Genomic DNA, 22,667 nt, shown 5'->3' on the forward strand with positions numbered 1-22,667 from the left:
AATTGTATCTCACAGGACCTCGCCCACCCGGCTACTGCCTCCCAGCACTCACTCAAAGTTGGGCGCTGACACAGAGATATTATTATTATTATTATTATTATTATTATTATTATTATTATTATTAATAATAATAATTTATTATTTGTACCCCGCCCATCTGGCTGGGTTTCCCCAGCCACTCTGGGCGGCTTCCATAGAAACCAGAAAACACTAAAATATCATACATTAAAAACTTCCCTGAACAGGGCTGCCTTAAGATGTCTTCTGAATGTCAGGTAGTTATTTATCGTTTTGACATCTGATGGGAGGGCGTTCCACAGGGCGGGCGCCACTACTGAAAAGGCCCTCTGCCTGGTTCCCTGTAGCTTTGCTTCTCACAATGAGGGAACCGCCAGAAGGCCCTCGGCACTGGACCTCAGCGCCCGGGCAGAACGATGGGGGTGGAGACGCTCCTTCAGGTATACTGGGCCGAGGCCGTTTAGGGTTTTAAAGGTCAACACCAACACTTTGAATTGTGCTCGGAAACGTACTGGGAGCCAATGTAGGTCTTTCAAGACCGGTGTTATGTGGTCTCGGCGGCCGCCCCCAGTCACCAGTCTAGCTGCCGCATTCTGGATTAGCTGTAGTTTCCGAGTCACCTTCAAAGGTTCAATGTATGCAGCCAATGTATTATAAACTGGTTTATGAGCCCAATTCCTTGTTCTCTGGAAATTCTCTAAATTTGATTTCCCCCTCTATCTCTGTCTGAAAGTTCCTCTAACTTAACACCAAATCATCTGTCATCATTTGCAGCAAGTGTATTTCTGATTAATTACTTAAACCCAGATTCATAGCTTCATTTTTTGTTGTGGTTAAGCTTGCTATTTGCACAAACAGGGTTTCAAATTTCTCTCAAATAGGGCAAGAGCCACTACCCAGTTAGACAAGAACACTTTTCTGATTTTATGTGGGTATTGATCGTCCTCCATATTAGCCGTCCCTTTCGTGCCTTTTTGAGAATGGTTGCTTCCTTTCGCCATTTTTATATTGGAAGCCTCCTCAGAGTCCTCAGTAAAACCACCTTCAATTTCCTCCCTAAGATCTAATTTTACAAGCTTACTTTGGGGTACATTAATGAGTCAGAAGTTGTGTAGCTTTAATCATATGCTTGCATATAACAACCACTCAAAGCAATTAAAGTCCTGCGGCAAGGAGAAACATTAAATCATGTCACCAGTTAGTGCCTCAGCAAGGGCTGCTCCTCCCAAATTGGTCACCTCTTAAGATATGGTAGCCAATTTTTGCATGATGGTTCCCGAGATCAAGGAAAACGTTTTTTCCCATCTATGTTTGGATACAATTTGATGCCATTTTGAATCAAGATGGCAGACTGAAGCTTTCAAAACTTCACAGATTTTTGGGTTTCTTAGAAATCCTAAGAATTGTACAAGGCTATTAATGTGCCTGTATGCACAAACAGTACAATTTGCAATATCTATATTAAAAGTGAATGGGTAATAAAACAGTATTAAGAACAAAAGAACATAACAAACGGAAGACCAGTGTATGATGGATTAAGAGAGTCCATTAGGCTTTCAGGCCCTTAATGCTCAATGGCCTATATTCAGGTAGACTGCTAGATAAGATGTTTGGAAGATTTTCTATTTATAATAGAAGCTCTACCAATAAGTAAAACAAATTGAAAAGCATGGCTACAGGGCAAAAAGTTCACAGGATTCAAAACTTATTTGACCTAGCTTTCTGCTTTCAGAAGAACGAGTAGATACAATGAATCCATGAACAAATAATTAAAGAAATACCCCTCAGCTATTTCCTTCATGGAGGATCACCCATCTATGGAATGCTTCGGTTTAGAATTAGAAATGAAGTTCTTAAACAAAGCAAAAAATCTCTGCATGTCTTATCCACAATGGTTATTACTGTTTTGTATGGTTATTTTTCAGAAAGTGCCCAACTGATGTTTCTGAATGCTTTCACAGTGCAATATATAAAGCAGAACTGTGGTATATTTTCTGCTTTTGGAAGGAAAGCAGAAAACTAATTCATGCATACTAGAATCCAAAATATTGTTTGGGGAATTATATTAAACATTCTAAAAGCATAATTATTATTCTTGCACACAAAGCAAAGGAAACTGACCTTTTATAGACACACAAAAAAATGGATGGGAAGAAATCATTAAGCATGAAAAACTAAGGGAAAACGTGGGTGCAATGAATGTAAATTGTTAAGTAACCAAAACATCATTTCTGATCACGGACATGTCTCTTAAAGCACAAGACTTTACCTCCAATTTTCCAGCTCTGTGAAGCTTGAGCCAAAAATGATAGCCTTAAAATACAGGTCTTAGATAAATAAATAAAATTATTTGACTACAGATATCATGCAACCATATTCAGGATGTATCCTACACGATTCCTCTACAATGCATTGTTCTCCTGCAGAAGATGAGCATTGACTTGAACTTTTGTGCAGTACAGATATTTTTAATGATAAATAAATTGTATTCTAGAAGGGAGGAGACAATAATATCAATGCACAAGGTGACTTATATAGGATATATTTGTGGGACAATTCAAAATTTTACTAAAGTCAAATAATCTTTATACCTTCATATTGGATGCTTCTGTTTCCAGTTTTGTAAGATGATTTGAATTATCTTCCAGTTCTTGTCGAAGGTTTGAGTTTTCCATTTTTAATGCCTCTACTTGTTTTAACAGCTGATCATATGACACTGCAGCCATTCTGGGCTACCCCAGGACCTACAGCAGAATAAAGAAGAAATATTTGTTTTGGTTCATTTGTCCCCCAAAATGTATTGTGAACTTTGAATGTTGACTTTTGAGAGAAATGATTAGAACATGCTATTTCATTTCCCGGCTGAATATAGTATTTTTTGTATCTCGTGGAAGGTTTTTAAACTGATCATATAATCACATAAACCACGTTAAACTTGACTACCTTACTCTCTTATTTTAGGCCTTAAGAAGCTTTGTTTAGTGACATGAAAAATGCTTTCTACCCGGAAGTTCTAATTGAAGTCAATACAGATTACAGGAGTTCTGCTGCTTTCCCAGCCATTGCGCGCGTGCGCGCACACACACACACAGCAATACAAAATTACATTTTGATTGGTTCCAAATTTCCAAATCATAATAAATGCATTGCCACAAAGGTTAAGTAGTAATGTGGACCTTATTTTCAATGCTAAAGCCCAAATGCAGAGAACCTTGTAGCATGCATTTCCTCATTGCCATTTGGTTTCCAGTTTACTGAAGCTCCCCAAACTGGATCACAATGCAATGCAGTGTGGGAGATTGCTAGTGTCAGGGACTGGCAGGGCTCCAAGGAGTGGGTGGAAGAGGTGGTGGAGCCAGAGGCTTTTTGTGCTTCCTGCAAGACAGGAGCAGGACCCAGAGGATGAGGAGGGGTCTGCACCACGAGCTGAGGGAGAGATAGTGCCTGAAGGGAGCTGGGGCAGAATCCCCTTCCCCACTGTCACTGGGATCAGGAGGGTCTTGAAGAGGCAGGCACAGTGACAACTTCTGTGTAGAAGTTGCAGGTTGCTTACACTTGTGCTAGCAGGCAAGAGTACTTAAGCTTGGGTGTAGGCGTGGCCACCCATTACTCCAACAGTCCAGCTCAGAGCACAAGGCCAGGGAGGGGCACCAGCCACCTGGCCACCAGAAGCACGTGTGTGTGCGTGTTTAGTGCGCCCCATAAGCTCCTGTAAGTTCATGCTTTCTCAATACAGAATTAAACTACCACCCATTTGTCCTCCTTGGGCTGGGTGTGCTCAGGACAGCTAGTAGGCACAGAGGAAAGAGTAAGAAGTCCTATTGCTGACCTCAGAAATGCCTAGAAGAATTATCACACTATTACGTCCAAAATTGTAAGGTAAAGGTGAAGGTACCCCTGCCCGTTCGGGCCAGTCTTGCCAGACTCTAGGGTTGTGCGCTCATCTCACTCTAGAGGCCGGGGGCCAGCACTGTCCGCAGACACTTCCGGGTCACGTGGCCAGCGTGACAAAGCTGCTCTGGTGAGCCAGCGCAGCACACGGAATGCCGTTTACCTTCCCGCTAGTAAGCGGTCCCTATTTATCTACTTGCACCCGGGGGTGCTTTCGAACTGCTAGGTTGGCAGGCGCTGGGACCGAACGACGGGAGCGCACCCCGCCACGGGGATTCGAACCGCCGACCATGCGATCGGCAAGTCCTAGGCGCTGAGGTTTTACCCACAGGTTAAAAACAGGTTAGTTATGCTGAACCATTTTAACATGTTAGTTATGCTAAACCATTTGCGTATGACCATGTGTTTATTAGGTTTCAATCAGCAAAGAACTCCCAGGGTTAATACTTAGTGAAGTAGAATCACGCAGAACCTTACCTCCAGAAGCGCCTGTATGCTCCCCAAACCTCTTTAATTTAAAGCATCTTAAACAAGGCTGATCTTGAAGATAGCTCAGAAACTCCAGGCAATGCTCAGTGCCGCCACTCATATCCAACCTAACTGACGTGGCAAGGCTGGTACAAGGTCAGCCAGCTTTGGAACAACTGCATTGACTTTCCAGTTAACCCTGCACCCAATTCAAGGAGCTGGTATTAACTTCTAAAGCCTCTGAAGGATTGAGATCAGAGTATCTCAGAATCCACCTATTTTCATATGAGACCCCCTGCTGTGGTCTGATCACAAATTAACTATGGTTTACTGTTGCCCCTCCCCACTTCTCATTCATGCATGCAGAGTATGAAATGAAAGCTTCTTTCATTTCTCATTTATGTTCAAGCTTGGAAAACTATGGTCTCTTCCAATTCTAGTTCATTTTTTAAAGTTTCTGATAATATGATCTGCTGGGTGCCAGGTCCAGAAGAACCCCAAAGCTCTGCTGTTCAGATAAGCAGACTGCAACCTAATACAGTTCTTAACCCGAGGTACCACTGTATAACATCTTCCAAGCCAGTCACTGCCAGTGCCCCACCAGCATCACTTTGGACTTGTCTAGAGTCAGCTTCAGAATGTTTGCCCTTACATCACCAGAACATCACCTCTAAGCAGCTATTCTAGGCACAGTCAGCAGGTCCTGAACATTTGGTCACAGAAATGCAGAACATCTGCATACTCATGACAGTTAGGTCTAGTTGCAGATGACTATGGGGTTGCGACACTCATCTCACTTTACAGGCCAAGGGAGCCAGCGTTTGTCACAGACAGTTTTTCCGGGTCATGTGGCCAGCATAACTAAGCCGCTTCTGGTGCAACGGGACACCAAAACCAGAGCAGCGCATGGAAACGCCATTTACCTTCCCGTCAGAGGAAGTATTTGTCTACTTTCAGTTTTTGGCATGCTTTCGAACTGCTAGGTTGGCAGGAGCTGGGACCGAGCAATGGGAGCTCACCCCATTGCGGGGATTCGAACCGCCGACCTTCTGATCGGCAAGCCCAAGAGGCTCAGTGGTTTAGACCACAGCGCCAACCGCGTCCCTCTAATGCAAATGTGGGAAACCCTTTCAGCCCTAAGTTCACAACTCCTAATACTAACAGTGGGTGGGGCCAGAGGCAAAAAGTGAGTGAATGTGACTCTTTCTACAGCATGCTACATATTGTTTTCTACACTAATGTCCACATTTTCCTGTCCACCATCCAGTCAAGGAAGGATTTATCACCATTATCACCAACAGCAATACATTTCAGCCAGGCAAAAGCACTTGAGGCCAGGGCATGGAGCAGGGTCAGTGAGAAGTGGGTGTGGCCTAATGAGAATACCAAGCTCCTAACAAGAGTCCTAGAGAGCCACATTTGGTCCGTGGACTGGAGGCTTCCCACTTCTACTCTACAGCTACAGTTGATCTTTCCAAGTGATTTAACATAGATTGGAACGGACACATAGCCTTGTGGAACACACCCCACAGCATTTTGCCAATATCTAAACAGACTGTTTCTGAGCAGACTTAAGAGCAGTGAACTTTTTTTGGGGGGGGGGCAAAGTTCTCATTACCCTAGTGCAAAGCTATTGGGGGCTCTATTTAAATAGTGGGTGGGTCAGACATCACACTCCCTTTAACATAGACACACACAGATTTAATATAGGCTCTCCTTCAATCTCTCTCCCCCCTCACTGTTTTTTCTACTCAGTGCACAGAGGAAACTCCACCAGCTGCTCTTCCTGGATAGCCTGCATGCTGCATTTCCTTGCTACACACACACACACACACACACACACACACACACGATCCTCTTACACAGTGCAAAAGATGAATCCATCAGGAATCTTTGGGAAATGCTGGAGCAACTCTTCTTTTTGCTTTTTCAGCTGATTCCCAAACAGCTAAGCAATGGAAGGGGGAATCACAGGGAGACTTTTAACCTCCCCTCCCAATGATTTGCCTGCCACTGTTATCACCCACTGATCATTTGTTCAGGTAAAGCCGAGTGACAGCAAAGGGGGAACTGCTTCTCTTGCCTTTAGGAAGGGGAGTTGGGGGGGAATTGACCAGGACCTTGATGGGCTGGACAGGGATGCCTGGTAGGCTGGAGGCTACCAACTGCTTCTATAAGAAAAGAAATGAGTGGGGAACTAGCCCTGAAATCCCAACAAAAATGTGATTTTAACAAATTGTATGGTCCAAACTGCTGGAAAATTTCGGAGCAATATTGTATTATCAATCATGAGATGAGGCTCATCCACGAGGGCCTACAAAGCTATAATTAGGTCACAAGTCAGACTGAAGCAGGCTGATGAGGTGTGTTACCAAGAATCAATCAATCAATCTCTCTCTCTCTCTCTCTCTCTCTCTGTGTGTGTGTGTGTGTGTGCGCGCGTAAAATATACTTTCCCTAAAAAGAGTGTGTTGGACACAGGCCTAAATCTATAGTTATATTCGCCTTGCACAAAGATGGGTAGATTCATCACTGAATCCCTTAATCAATGCAGTACCATGCCCCCTCCACTGTAGCATTTACATAACTGGACAATCTGTCAAGTTAGTTCCATTTGTTTGTTTGTTTTCATCCATGAGTGGCAAGAGCTGCTTTCACAATGCCAAGTATCAGCCAATATTCTCAAGGGGGAAACAAACTGAGCTACAAAAGTAACCTGGGAAAAGAATGACAGGTGAGAAGAGAGACAGCAGTTCTCCTTGGCTGAAGTTGAAGTGTGGTTGAATATTTCACTGGCAATATTTTGTTAAAATGTCTCTAGAAGGGATGAGTGGAGGAGGAGGACTACAGAAAGATGAAGATTGAGAGTATGGGGAACACTGAAGCCAGCTCTGGCATGATACAGAAAACCATGCAAGTCAAGGGCAATCCAGCCTAAGCCTATGACATAGGATTGGATATAATACAAATTGTAAATAAAGCAATCAATCTTAATCATGAGCTCTGGCACAAAGGATATTCTGGATTCAACCAACCCTCTACTAATACCAAGCAAATTAAATCTGTTAAAATCTTGTATAGACAAGACTTAAGAAAGGAAATGAATGAAAGAAAGAAGCAGCAATACAAGCAAATGTTTATGCAAACCAGGCCAGCTTTAACAAATTCTGCTGTTCTCACATTCGCAATTCCCCCATCGATTCATTGCCTTGCCATTATGCAGTGTCAGCTCATGAGTAACAGGAGATATCACACAAAGTGTGAAGCAAAACACAGCTACCGTATTTTTCGCCCTATAGGACGCACTTTTCCCCCTCCAAAAATGAAGGGGAAATGTGTGTGCGTCCTATGGGGCAAATGCAGGCTTTCGTTGAAGCCTGGGGAGCGAGAGGGGTCGGTGCGCACCGACACCTCTCGCTCTCTAGGCTTCAGGAAGCTATCCGCAAGCCTTGCAAGCCCGGTGGGAGGTCCCGTGGGCTCGCAAGGCTTGTGGGCAGCAGCCTGCAGCCCACAAGCTCGGGGGACAGCGGGGAGGCGGAGCGCTGCCACCCCGCTATTCCCCGACCTGATCTGGAGGCTGGCTGGGGGGAGAAGCAAGCTTGCTTCTCTCCCCCCGCCAGCCCCATAAACTCGGGGGATAGCGGGGAGGCAGAGCGCCCCCACCCCGCTATTCCCAGACCTGGTCTGGAGGCTGGCGGGGGGGGGGGGGGGAGAGAAGCAAGCTTGCTTCTCCCCATTGCCAGCCCCACAAGCTCGGGGGACAGCGGGGCAAGCCGCTGCCCCACGGAGACTAGAGAGGCTGTCCCTGAAGGCAGAAGAGGGAGACGGAGCACTCCGTCCCCCTCTTCTAGCTTGGGGATGGCTGCGCAAACCTGGGGGGGAAATACAATTTTTTCCCTTGATTTCCCCCAAAAAAAACTAGGTGCGTCCTATGGGGCGAAAAATATGGTATGACCTCAACCTGAAGATTTGGGAAAGGAACCAAAAGTCTCAAGTCTTCTTTTCTGAAGATCACTCGTAGCCAAGTAGGATTGTCTTCCATGAACACGGTCTTAATGGTGAGTCTGTAGGTGACTGTGGAAGCCAATTCTGGATCCACACGTCCTTCCACAGTGAGGACATTTCTCCCTTTCATCCTGAGTTTGTGCGTCTTCAAAGTCCACAACACCTTTGGTAAAGGCTGTTCTCCAACTGGGGCACTCGCAGGCCAGTGTTTCCCAATTGTTGGTGTTTATACTACATTTTTTTAGATCAAAAGTCTCAGTATTCCTTTACTAGCTCCATAGTCGGTTTAATCAAAATATATTTAACAAATTAGGGATGCAACCTGTAAGAATTCTACTAACAAGAACAGATATCATCCTTTTGATTGTATTTTGGATGTTAACTGGTGAATTTCATAAATCATTGTTATTATGGTAATTTTTTTTTAAAGCAAACAAACAATCAGCTAAAGGTTGGTGTTCTGTATTCTCTCACTCACAAGAGAACAGCTAGATATTGCACAAGAATACACTATAACTTACTGCATGAAAGCAAGTTCTTTTTTAAATGAGATGCTGTGTTCATGGTGCTTCCATAATTTATTGAACTTTGTTTAGCCATGTAAGGAATAATTTTTCAATGCCAGTACAGTCAAACCTTGGTTGTTGAACGTAATCCGTTCTAGAAGACATTTGGCTTCCAAAATGTTTGACAACCGAGGCATGGCTTCTGATTGGTTGCAGGAGCTTCCTGCACTCAAGTGAAAGCTGTGTTGGACATTCGGTTTCCAAAAAACTTTCGAAAACTGGAGCATTTACTTCTGGGTTTTTGAGGTTCGGGAGCTGAAACGTTCCAAAACGGAGGCGTTCGGGATCCGAGGTTTGACTGTACCAGCATTATTAGAACATTTCAGTAAGGTTAGATTTGTGGACATTAAAACAGCAGTAAGAAGCAAGAAGTTGATTGGATCCCCTTCGGAACTTGAAATATGGGTACCCCCAACAAAAATTTAAAATTCAGCTATGTAATTTGGAATTTATATAATTTGGTTTGATTTGATGTGATTGGTCGGTTAATAAAAAAATATTCTTAAAAAAAAATTAGAACATTTCAGCATGGTTACCATTTATCATAAATTTCTTCAGACTGTTTAAAAAACTCAGACGGAACAGCTGTCCCCAATACCATTAGGTTTTACCCTTGTTTGAACTTTTGCCATGTTAAAGTTCTGAGACCTTGCAAGCAGTGAATACTGAAGTCCACAACAGACAAATCATACTGGTCAATTATACCACAGCGAAGACCTCAGGTTAACAAAACTATGGATAAAACAAAACCACTTTACTGTACATATTTCTTAGCCATATGGCCACGCCCATTCCTTGACCAACACAATATCCACTGTCCAACAATATTCCCATGATACCTGCCCATTGGTCCTGCTAGCTAGGGATGATAGGAGTTGTAATCCAAAAACAACTGGATACCCAAGTTTGAGAAACACTGATCTAATCTCTTTTGCCTCAGGGCTCACCCACCGTTAGCATATGGCTCCTGGGAGACTGAAGGAATATGGCCATTGGACAGAAAAATCTTCCCCATGCCTCTGATCTAGATTACCTGATGGGATCCAACTGCTGCTACATCCCTACTTCTCCTTTGGGAGCAGGATCTGCTGTCTCTTGCTTCACTCATGGGAAAAAGAATGCATCCAGAGTGAGAGCAGCCCTAACCCGCTGCTGCATTGTGCAATGAGGGAACATCGTGTATGCAAAGGATCCTGCTTCTGCAGGGTCTCATTTCTCACAATTATCCCATGACTGACAGTGTCTCGCTGGGCAGCATCCGTACACAAGTCGGTTATTTCCCAGAAGCACACAATAGGTGCTTCATTAGCTCTCTCTCTCTGCCTCTCTCTTCTGGCACAAATAGTGGGAGAGCTCTCACACAGCGGGCAGGGGTGTAAGGTTTAATCAAATGAATAGAGCCAAATTCTACAATATTTGGTTTTAAAGCTAATTTAAAGGGGTTCTCAAATGTTGCTTCAGTGAGTGCATATGTCAAGCAAAGGAAGTAAACTTCTTTAAACATAGTTATGAAAAACAAAGCTACTACAAGCTATTCAGACACCTGTAAAATGAGTTTGGAGAAAAGATGGGCTTGTCAGAGCATTTTTTATTATTTTATTATTTATAAAATTTGTATACCACCCTTCATTCGAAGACCACAGGGCGCTTCGCATTATAAAAATTCAAAATACATAATAAAACAAAAACAAACACAAACCAATACCCCCAAACACATTTAAAAGCCCATAGAATCAGCCAAAGACTTGGCACCTATGTATGAAGGCACCAGGCAAGCCTCCTTGGGGAGAATATTCCACAAATGGGAAGTCACCACAAAAAGGCCTGTTCTCATGCCGCCACCCTCTAGACCTCTCATGGAGGAGGTATGTGCAAAAGGGTCTCAGATGAAGATTGCAGAGTCTGGGTAGGTTCAGATGGAGAGAGGCGGTCCTTGAGGTATTGCGGTCTTGAGCCGTTTAAGGCTTTATAGGTCAAACCTATAAGTCAGCACTTTGAATTGGGCCCAGAAACTATTTGGCAGCCAGTGCAGTTGGACCAGGATCAGTAAAATATGTTCAAATTGTCTTACCCCAGTGAGCAACCTGGCCACCAAATTCTGCACTAGATGAAGTTTCTGAACTTCAAAGGAAGCCCTATGTTCAACACATTGCAGTAATCTGACCTAGGTTACCACAGCATAGACGACAGACGTTAGGCTATCCCTGTTCAGACAGGGCGGCAGCTGACTCACCAGATGAAAGACACTCTATGCTATTGAAGCCACCTGAGCCTCAAACAACAGGAGAGGATCCAGAAATACCCACGAACTATGGACCTGCTCCTTCAGAGGGAGTGTAACCCCATCAAGAGCTGGAACCTCCCATCCATCTGGTATAGGGAACCGCCCACTAACAATGCCTCAGTCTTATTTGGATTGAGCTTCAGTTTACTGGCTCTCTTCCAGTCCATTACCAAGGCAAGACAGTGGCCCAGCACATCCACTGCCACACCTACAGATGTAAAGGAGAAGTAGAGCTGTGTGCCATCAGTATATTGCTGAGAACGTACTCCAAAACTCTTGGTAACCCTAATCAGTGGTTTCATGTAAGATGTTAAAACACCATAGGTGAGAAAAGTGAACCACACATTGAAGGTTTCATAGGGCCAAAGAGCCCTCCAAGTAGAAACAGCCCTCCAAGTAGAACTGGAACCACCGCAAAGCAGTGCCACCTGCCCCTGACTCAGACAGCTGCTGCAGAAAGATATTATGGTCTCCCAAACTTGGGTCTCCAGTTGTTTTTGGACTACAACTCCCATCATCCCTAGCCACCAGGAGACCACACAGCTGGAGACCCAAGTCTGGGAAACCCTGATTTAAAAAATCAGTTTCCTTCAAGAGCACCTGGAACACCATGCAGTATTGTCTTAATCGAGAAACACAAAGTGGGACAGTTATGCACAAGATTCAGGAAAGAGTTCTAAGCACTTCTATTTCCCATTTAAAAGGCATGGATCACTTATTGGAAAACAAGTAATTGTCTTAAATAAGACTTATCACTACAAACAACATCACTTCAGAATCACAAGTGATCCAACAGAGTGACCTTCACATGTCAAACAACAGGAAGCAGTTTATATTTAGAAGGCTCATCAGCACTTATTCTGTATAGTATCCAGCCTGCCACCATATAGCAATCTGTTTCAGCAATAAATTGATTTATCTCTTCCAGATTGGATCCTTTAATAATGGCAGAATGGTAAACTAAATACCCATCACAAATACTTATCAAAAATGTTGTATTTTTGTATATTGAAAACACATCATAAATTCTCTGTCATATCCACCTTTACAAGATAAGTGAAATTTGGTGAACCAGCTTATTATGTAGGCTCAACTTTATGGAGTATACAGAGTATAACTGAATCCTTGTGCCATTTTAAAGAGAAGATTCTCTGCACATACCCAGTTTAAAGTAATAATGGAAGAACAATCCAAAGGAGCCTCTGCACTATCACTGCTGTCTAAGATTTCTGTCTTCTTCTCCTAGCACCTATAGTTATTTAATGGGACTAATAATTCTACCAGAGTTTACCTTTTAAAAATTGCACCTTAAGCTTGTTTTTCTAATCACATACTCATTTTAATTAGTGATTATTTCTGTCCTTATGTTTGAATTGTTAAGAAAATATTTAATGGAATGCATCTCTCATGTGGGCTCCCATCGTGATTACTTATTCTGTTCCATATAGCTGATCTGAAATTGAATATATTTATATAAATTTTAAGGAAGTCCAAGTATTCACAGGCCTATTACTCTAAATAATAAATTTAAAATGTATAGTCCACTAATGAAGCTGATGACTTCACTAAAAAATGTACATACTAAGTAGAAAATGGCATTCTTGCTATATATAATTTTTGAATCCATATTATCTTTATCAGCCAGCAAGAACAATAATTGATATTGTTTGAAATGTGGCAAAGCAGAATATTAAAGTGTACAGTAATTTAAAAACAATTGCTATAAATACTAAAATATTGTTTTAGCATTTGGGAACACCAAGTAAATACAACACAAAATTATTCAAGAATTTTGGGGCTGATCCACAAAAAAAGCAAATCATCCCAAAAGTACTACCTTCAACTTACACTGCTGAAAATGAATTGATAATTTATTATACTTTAATCATTGTTCTGCTAGATTACTTCTAATTCTGCTGATGCTCAAATAAAATAGCCATTTTTCCTCCACAGTGATGCATCAAAGCTGACCTAATTATTACATTTAAAACTGCATCTGACGAGAAAAAAGAAAGAAAAGAGCACTACTTCATACATAATTTATTAAGATTACTAATAGTATCCAAGACTGAATAACTCTCAGAATCTCTTATGGTGATGATGAATAGATCAAGTCAAAAGCTTCGGGCAGATGACAAATACTGGTCTTTCCTTTTCCCTTTCATCTTTATTTTTTAACATTTCGGAATTTGCTTTTGCAGGGATGGCAACTGCTCTATTGCATTCCTGGGTGCAGCAGTGCAGCAGAACCTCTCGTCTCTATGCAGCTTTCCCCCTTTCAGTAAAGGAGCAAAAGCTGCTGCAGTAAACCGCAGAAATGCCAGCAACACATCATGTCACTAACAAAGGCACTGGGATTTCACAGCATTTCCAGCGGGGAGTCTTCATGGCTCTGCAATATTATGCAGGCCATCCAAAAGCAAATCTTAACATTTCAAAATTACAATAATCCATTCTCTACAATACCTTCCTCATCCTCCCCCTCCAGCCCCTGCATTGTGGGGTTGTTAGATTCAAATCAAGGCATCTCCTCTGCTGCTTTGTGTCCCTTTCTCTTGCTGCTGCTACTGTGACAGGAGGGAGGAGGAGAAGGAGAAGGGAGGATTTCAATGGGCTCAGCTCATTCCTCTAAGCGATGAATGTTTCATTCTTTGTTGCCCTTTATCCGTCTCCTAAGATACTATTTTCTCCTTGTTTCTATGTCAAACCTTTAGAACAACCATTTTCGTGCTACAAAAGCGTCCTTTTTCTATCGCTTCCAAAGCTCGCCATCGCAATATCCTCTCGTTCTGTCAAAAGCATGGATCAGAATCCTAGGACTTGATTCCTAGTTCTTTCTGCAAAAGCTAAGAAGCGAATGCATGGGCAGAGAACCAGGCTACCTTTCCTGACAAATGTCATTCACTAGCCAGATGGGACAATCCTTACAGACACCAATACTCAGTGCGCATTTCCAACAGGAGTACAACCCTAACATTTCACCTACCCCATCTCCGACGCCGACCGCACCTCCATTCAGTGTTCAACACCCAGTACCTTCCTGTATTCACTGTCTGCGCTAAAGCCAGAGCCAATACAGCCACATTCCAGTCACGTGTTCACCCAGCCCAACCCAGCCAATGGCCCTGATCACATCAGAGAATCTAACATAGTCTTGTTCACATCCACTGCTTTCTTTTCTCCGATCCAATCCAGCTCTTGTCAATTTGCTGTCTGGACAATCTAGCAGAAGGGAAGGGAGGGGTAACTTGTCAATGAGAACGGGAAAGGACAACCACTTTTACTGAGCAGAGAGGGAATACAGAAAGTGGAATGGGGTCAGGGGGAGAACAGAGAAAGGGAGACATGCCCAAAATCAATTTCTCTTATTCTCGTTTAACTGAACAATTTCTCTTTGTGTGATGACTGGCTTTTCTGCCCTCAATGCCAAGTGATTCATCAAGACTAATATGTATATGTTAACAGTATTGATAACATATACCCTTGATTGAAGCTATGGAAAATAATCAGTTCACATCATAGCAGAGAGGGCTAATTTAATTCAGATCCATTTCCATTACTGATCATTAGGAGCTGTCTAGTCCATTTCAATTCAAACTGCAAGATTCTGCTTTAGGGTAGAGCGTCAAACAAGATGACCTTCAAGTCCTATCCAGACCTCCAAGTCTATGTCCCTAGTGGTAACACATTTTAAAACAGAGGGGAGGCGTCCAGCAGGAAAACCATGCCAATTGCAAAAGCATTTTCATTCCAAATTTCAGCTATAGTTTACAGCTGATAATATATACATATAATACTTAGGATTTAGCAAAAGAACATGACTTCACAGAAACTAAGGTGGCTATCCACCCAAACAACTTGCATACTAACATTTTTATAACAATTAAGAAAATTACTTTGCAAAGGATGCTGCCTGCTGTATTCGCACAATAGCCACAACACATGCCTCAATGCATAATGTAAAGGTAATGTGGATCATGACATAGGGAGCTTAAGGCTGCAATCCCAAACACACATGGGAGTAAGAGGGACTTACTTCTGAGTAAACATGCATAGGATTGCTGTGCCAGTCTTAACTGATGATTAAATTTGAGACAGAAATTATGAATGTAATAGGAAGGCAGTTATTGTTAACAAATATATCTGGAGAACCATTTGTTAGAGAGAAGCAGTGATTAATGCCAGCAGCACATTCTGCTTCCTGTCTGAATAGGCAGTAGGTTACTGTTACATACTGCTTTTACATTCAAAAATCATGCAAGTATCCAAAATATGTGAAGTTCTTTGCAATTCAGGTTACTTAAATAATTTGTTTTCGTATTATTATGCCAATCTACACTACCAGCCCCCATCTTATTGAATATTTAAAACTGTCTGAGCAAAGGAAGAGTCACTATTCTAACAAAAGGCTCTGGACATTTCCCCAAGTTCAGAAAGGAAATCTGTACACTAGTTTGTTTCCCCCAGAATGTTACCTCATAGGATAAGAGGTAAATTTAGGGCCGGATGTTCTCCAGTACTGCTTCCTTAGTCTCAGGCAGCTTTCACGTATACAATCTACTTTAGCTGATACTGCTAATTACTGCAAGAGTGAAAATATGAAGAATTACTAGTTTTGGTGATAGCAAAACCTAAACAGGTTATTAACTGACATACTGAACACAGGACATAAGAATATGTTGTGTCTCCTGATTCTGTCCACTGATATGTCTCTAACCCAGATAATTTGTGAAGAACTATGGGGACAGTCACTTAGAAAGCGTTAATATCCTTCCTGTTTGAACCTGACAATATCATCAGTAATGCCATTTGAATATGAGCATTAAAATAAACTGGAGATAATATTAGCTTCAGGGATTGAGCTAGAATTTGACCCATAATAATTATGCTGCAAGGATACATTCCTGAATACCCAAGTTGAGTCCTGAAAATGTGCAGGGGTTTGTTTGTTTTTTGCACCACAGGGGCTCTATGCCAATCTAGTCCAAAGTGCACATAATAAACAGATGCTAGCATCATTCGCATAGATCCTGATTTCCTATTAACCACTCCCTTGTTTCTGGGCTGTTTCCCAGGGCCTGGGTCTCTACGTCTACACTCTGCCATTGGAACGGCATGAGAAATAGTTACTACAAGGTTGTCAGAAGTTCTACTATCATGCCTTCAAAACCTGGCAACTGCGGCACCCATGATGAGAACTATATTTTTTTAGAGACATGTATACTGTTTGTTCTTTCTGTATGCTGAGCATGTAAACCAAGAATCAGAGCATTCTGCGTATCATTTGATTCCTGTAACAGGATGAGTATTTCTTCTCCTGCAACTATTGGGCTTCCTTGCTCTGTCTCATCAACTCAAACAAGTATTTTTGTCTTCCACAAATACATACCCATATTTAAGAATACAATCAGTTTAGAAGACAGTGGGTTGGATTCAGACTTCTCAGGAGTGGAGCTCTACCCACAGGACACTGTCCTGTAAGAAGGTGGGGTGTTTGCTGAATCTTCCTTCCCTTCCTTGTAAAGTTTCTCTGGAGGTTGGGCTCTCCAAACAATAATTGTGGTTATGATTATTTATTAAATTTGCATACCATTCTTCACCTGAAGAAACAATTATGGGAGGCTGCATTTGGAACAGCAGAGAAATCAGAAGAAGACACCTCCTTTCCTCTAAGATTAAAAATAAAGGGGGGGGGGCGCAGCTGAATATCTATAACTAGTTTCCAATAGATTGGCTTGTTTAAATGTGAATAAAAATATTATCCTGAAAGAACCCAAAGTCTTCTTCAGCATTAAGCAGAATTTTTATACCACTTAATTGTGAACAAAACCTCTAAACAGTTTTAGCATGGTCTTCTTTTGCAGATTAAATCTGCTATGTTTTGCCAAAATTATCTCTAAGTATCAGGTGCTTCTAAAGACTTGCAAGTAGTATTACAAGTTAAAATTAATTTCCTATAGCTTAGTACAGACAACTTTCTTTCAACCAAGTGGATCTTTTAATATTATATATTTTCTGCTCTGCAGCAGTAGCAGTTTGAGACACAGCAGCCATCTTATCACAGGTTCACACAAATGCTACATCACTCAATTAATCCAATACAGTAGAATACTAAAGGCGCATCAAATCAATACAATGTATTGATATGAAGATACTGACAATAAAGTCACAAGTGCAGAATTCTACTTCTGCGTAGTACGATTCTTCTACTGACCATTACAGAGGACAATACACTAAAAGTTCAAATATTAGTTTGTTACACAGGATTTTCAAAACAAAAAAAAATTCCTTCCAGTAGCACCTTAAAGACCAACTAAGTCAGGATTTTCAAATAAAGGAAGTTCTGAAAGATCAAAACAGCCTTTTATTCATCTCTTTTAGACATGCCATAAATGTGAACACTCAACATTTATGACTTGAAACATATTGTCTATTTCTTCACTGCAGCTTAGCAAATGCCACAGAATCAAACTGTTCTTAATTCAAAAACTTAATTGAAATAAAGCCACAACATCACTCTACTACAATAAACTACAGAAATAAAGCTAACCTTGATCTTTATTGTTGTGCATGCTTACAAAGTTAATAGAACGTTACTGAAGACTTTGTGAACCAAACTAAACACTATTTAAGAGCTGAAGAATTAAGACATTTTGTTTCCCAGTAAAAACTGAGAGCAGTATAAAGACAGTCATGTACAGAAATCTACTTTTTCATGCAAATAAAGCAGTACACAAATTCATTGCTTAAAGAGGATGACAAGCACTCCTTTCCCATTCACTTCACTCTTTTCAAGTTATTGCACTTGAAACATTTTTTGGAAAAAGCTTCATGAACCAAGTCCAGTTCTCAAGGTCTAACAATGACATTTAATTAGTGGGCTGTCACTTGAACTGGCATCTAAACTTTTGTGAAATACTCAATTCCATATTAATTCAACATCTTACAAGTCTAACAGAAAACCAATTCTTAGCATGCCCAATAAAAGCAAAGAATTAATGTTGTTAGCATGAAGCAATTCAAACATTTAGACTTCTAATCTATGCAAAGATGCCTGCCCCATGTATGCCCCAAGTTTCAAATTCACACTGCCCCCCACAAAGTGTGTATTTGTAGAACGGCTGATGCCAAGCCTGGCTCTAGAAGGCAACAAAGTCAGGCAATGGACAAGAGCCCAAGACTGGGGCCCAACCATACTATCATTTTCAGTTAATATGAAGCACTGAAAACGGTCAGGTTTTAAAAAATAAAATCTCAGTTTGCATATCCTAGCTCTTTCAAATGAAGCAGTGAAAGCAATTTGTGCCCAAGGGTTGTGCACTGGTTCAACACTAAAATGTGACACCATAGTTCAGAGCCCACCCAATATGTTTGATCATAAGAACCATATAGGTAATTGACCACAAGGCAGAGCACTAAATGTATGGAAGGGGGTGTGTATAGAGTACTGCTACTCTCAAGACGTTTCAGATAGCATAAAACCAGGGATATTAGTGAAATACTACATACCTGTTATCATACATTAAATTGCTGCAACAGGATTACAATTAAAACAACGGACTGGATCTGTTCAGCTAGGGTAAGTATTTGTAGCATTATGATGTTAGGTTGCAACCCTAAATCTTTTCCCTTGGCATTAAATTCCAATAAAATTCAAAGGGCTTACTTCCAGTCAAATGTACTCGTGAACCTTTTTTTGTTTTTAAGACTTTTTAAAATCTAAGCACATATTTGTATCACATACTTTCCATTCTAAAGAGCTTTCAAGGTGGCTGTCAAGAACAATTTGTCTAGGCTATGCTTACTGAATTTATCTCTCTTCTCCTCACCAAAAAAATCCCAAAGCAAATTTCTACCAAATTACTTGCAACAAACTATAGTTCATTTTCATGAAGGGTAGGTATAGCAGGCCTATTTTGACAACAGTGACAAAGATTCCACATAAAACCATAAAATACACTATAGTCTTGAATCCAGTATTTCTTTGGGATATATAGTTAATTGTACTTAAGCAATACCATGCCTATTCTGACAAATGGTATTATCATAGTAAGAGCACTCCCATCTCACTATGTTCAAAGTATGTTGTTATACAAATGGGGAGGGGGGAATGCAGGTAACCAGTAAGTACTACCTTTCTTGATATATAGAATTTATATCTTTATTCTGGAATGTTGTATGAACTGAATCAAAAATGAAAAACCTGAAGCTGCAATACTAGGGCTTGGGTGCTAAGGTAAGTGAATGGATGTAGATTACATCAATTTATTCAGAATGATAAACAAAAAAAAAATTATAAAGAGCTCTAAAAGGCTTTCTCCAAAATAAGATAAACAGGCAGTAAAATGGCAAATGCAGTTCAATGAAAACAAGTCCAAAAAGTGATAGATACTGGGGCAAAAAAATCATAAATAGATGAATTGTGTCAAAGGTGGTGATGACCAACCAAGAAGAAGAATCTTGGGTTCAAAACAGATAGTTCAATGAAAACGTTGACCCAATGTGCAGCGGGTGAGGAAAAGATAAATTCCATGTTTGGGATTATTATGAAAAGGATTACAATATTCTAAAATTGTAATGCCTTTATATAGATCTATGGTGCCTAAAGTTTGGGTCAGCATGTCTCAAAATGGAAAACTCAGGAAACAGCAACCAAAATGACCAACAGCCAAAGCAATTCTACTGTGAGGGAGGGTTACAATATCTAGGACTTTTAAGTTCAGAAAAAGCAAGCAGGAATGGGAAATTTGGGGTCTTCCAGATGTTGCAGGATTAAAACTCCTGACATCCCTAACAAGCCAGTCAGGGCAGATGGGAGTGCAAGTCCAACAAAATCTGGAGGGCCACATGTTCAGAGAAGTAGGCATGCCTCAGGATTTCCTTTGGTCCATGTTCTTTAAACAAACCTGATTCTTACATCCCAGAATAATATGCAAATAAGACTATCATTATCCTTTGGTTTCTGAGCTTCTCTGAATTCTGCTTCAAAAATATAGTGAAAGGCATATATGCACTACGTGAAGAAAAATATGTTCAGAAATATGAATGTTAACTTGTTCTTTTTATATTTGCAGAATGACCAAGAAATAGGTAGGACAAAGCACACTTATGGAACAAACACATGTGAAACTGACGTGGCCTGGAAATAAACTGATCACAAGATGGAGGTTTTTAAAAAACTGTGCATAGTGTAAATTCAATGGACACAGAAATTCATACTACTAGAACCCAAAGACATCGGTTAAAACTGAATACTAGAAGATTCATGATAACCCAAATGAAGTACTGCACACAAAGTATACTTGAACTGGAATTTTCTACCAGAAGATGTGGTGATGGTAACCAACTAGGGGAGTAGACATGTTGAATTAAATAGGACTTCAGGGTAGACATTGTTAGAACTGCACTATTAGATGCCTTTAAAGCTAAGAAACTTACAACTACAGTGGTACCTCTAGATACGAACGGGATCTGTTCTGGAGCCCCGTTTGCATCTAGAGGTAAACGTATCTAGTGACGGCACGTCTGCGCACGCGCGCATTGCTTTTCGCCGCTTCTGCGCATGCGCGTGGCGTCATTTTGAGCGCCTGCGCAAGTGGCGAAACCCGGAAGTAATGCGCTCCGTTACTTCCGGGTTGCCACGGAGCGCAACTCAAACGCGCTCAACTTGAAGCAAATTTAACGCGAGGTATGACTGTACAGTATAAGTAAACAAAACACAATTTTTTGGTTTTGACTTGAACACAGAGCCTAGGTTCTAAGTAGGCTAGATAAATAAACTGTATACATTCTATTACACTAAACACTACATTCAGAATTAACAAATAAGCCATATACAATGTTCTTTCATTTTACTTATTTCAGCATTTTAAAGGGATACTAAAATCATATCAAACTGACAGTCTGTCACTAAATTACCATCTTGTCACATGTAGCAGTAAGCACACATACCACACACAGAAACAAATCACAACAAACCACATAGATACTTTTGCCAATTTCTCACACAATGCTCAAATCTTTCTACTGTTTGAGCAAGCAAATCATTTTCCTATCACCAAGCTTCCTTCAAATCTTCTCTCAGGCCTCCGCCTTCAAAGGTTGAGAGCCTTTCCTTCGCAGCAGACTTTCCCTTCTTCCACATTAGAAGTTTCACACAATGTCTTCTACAGCTCATCCTCAGAAGTCCATTAATGAGCACACACAACTCTAAATGAAAGCCATACCATAACTCCCTTATTCTGGTTAAAACTAGACTATGCCACTCTCAGATGACAGAGTTATGAAAAAGTCAAGAAAACTGAGACCTTACCTCAGAAAAATAGGGGTTACAGAAGGAAGGATGCACAGATTGGGTTTCATATATCATTGCTAACAGGTCTATAAACAAGCAAGGTTCAAGAATTCCCAAGTGCGAATCAAAAAATGATTGTTAAATAAGAAGAGTGAAGCACTGAGTCAATTAATGCTGCATATTCCATTGCCTCAGACTGGAAGGTGGTAGAGAAAGGGAGATGTAGAGGGAGAACGAGAACTGCTGGTTGGAGAGGAGCTGGGACAGCTGGAGAAAAAAAAAATAGCACAAAGAGGTACAGGGGCCAGATAAGAATACCCAGTGTGTGCTTTACAAAGTAGGGAACAGAAGCCTCACAAACAATTTAGAAGGTGGGCAAGATTTCATTCAACAATCCTGTGGTGCAGAAACTGCAATATGCTTTAATTTGGTTTCCAGGCACTTCTGACCCGTTCTGCAAAGGCTCTTTTACAAATCCAAAGTACAAAAACAGTACAGAATTTTAAAAGCAAACGGAAGAAGTGTGGACAAAAAAAATAGCATTACCAATGCAAGTGGAACCACACATCTCCATACAAAACAAAGTCAATAAAAAATGCAATACAGCCAAGTCTTTGTTTCACTGTTTTTGCCTAGCTAGCTCAGTTGGCTAGAACACGGTGCTGATAATCCCAAGCTTGCAGGTTTGATCCCCATATGGGACAGCTGCATATTCTTGCATTGCGGGGTGGGGGTGGACTAGATGATCCACAGGGTCCCTTCCCAACTCTACAATTCTATTCCTGTCACCATTGGCCTGCTCTCTACAAAATGCTAAACAATAAGGTTATAGCCAATGAAGGCACTGAGCTTGTGGAATGACTTATGCTCACACAATGGAACTGAACTTCCTCTCATTTCTCTTCCACAGACACACACATCTGCTGGGACAGGGTCCCCTAACACTTGAAGAGGATGGGAGGTAAAGGGCTAAGAGAGGAGGGAATGTTTCATTGTGCAAGTGCAAGTCATTCCACAAACGCAATAATGTTTCTAGGAACACAGAAATTCTCAATTTATAGAAATTAAGAATACCTGTACATTCTTGGAAGTTTCGTATCAGTTAATTTGTACCCTAAAATAGTCTGTTCAGTTATTAAAC

General features: G+C 41.1%; 1 protein-coding gene across 5 annotated transcripts in view; it reads right to left on the reverse strand.

Moving 5' to 3' along the window:
• The window catches only part of APC (APC regulator of WNT signaling pathway), a 65,065-nt gene that overhangs the window by 37,462 nt on the left and 4,936 nt on the right, over nucleotides 1-22,667 (reverse strand). For 3 of the 5 annotated variants that reach the window (XM_083702174.1, XM_083702175.1, XM_083702178.1), the window contains one exon: nucleotides 2,610-2,762. In XM_083702174.1, coding sequence (XP_083558300.1) covers nucleotides 2,610-2,744 — 135 coding nt within the window. In that variant the 5' untranslated portion in view covers nucleotides 2,745-2,762. Of the gene's footprint in view, nucleotides 1-2,609; nucleotides 2,763-13,698; nucleotides 13,794-14,218; nucleotides 14,450-22,667 lie in introns of those variants that run through there. The other 2 variants (XM_083702176.1, XM_083702177.1) reach the window with 2 other exon arrangements.

This window comes from Podarcis gaigeae (assembly GCF_964106915.1).
Source record: "Podarcis gaigeae genome assembly, chromosome: 11".
NCBI classification, from domain to species: domain Eukaryota; kingdom Metazoa; phylum Chordata; class Lepidosauria; order Squamata; family Lacertidae; genus Podarcis; species Podarcis gaigeae.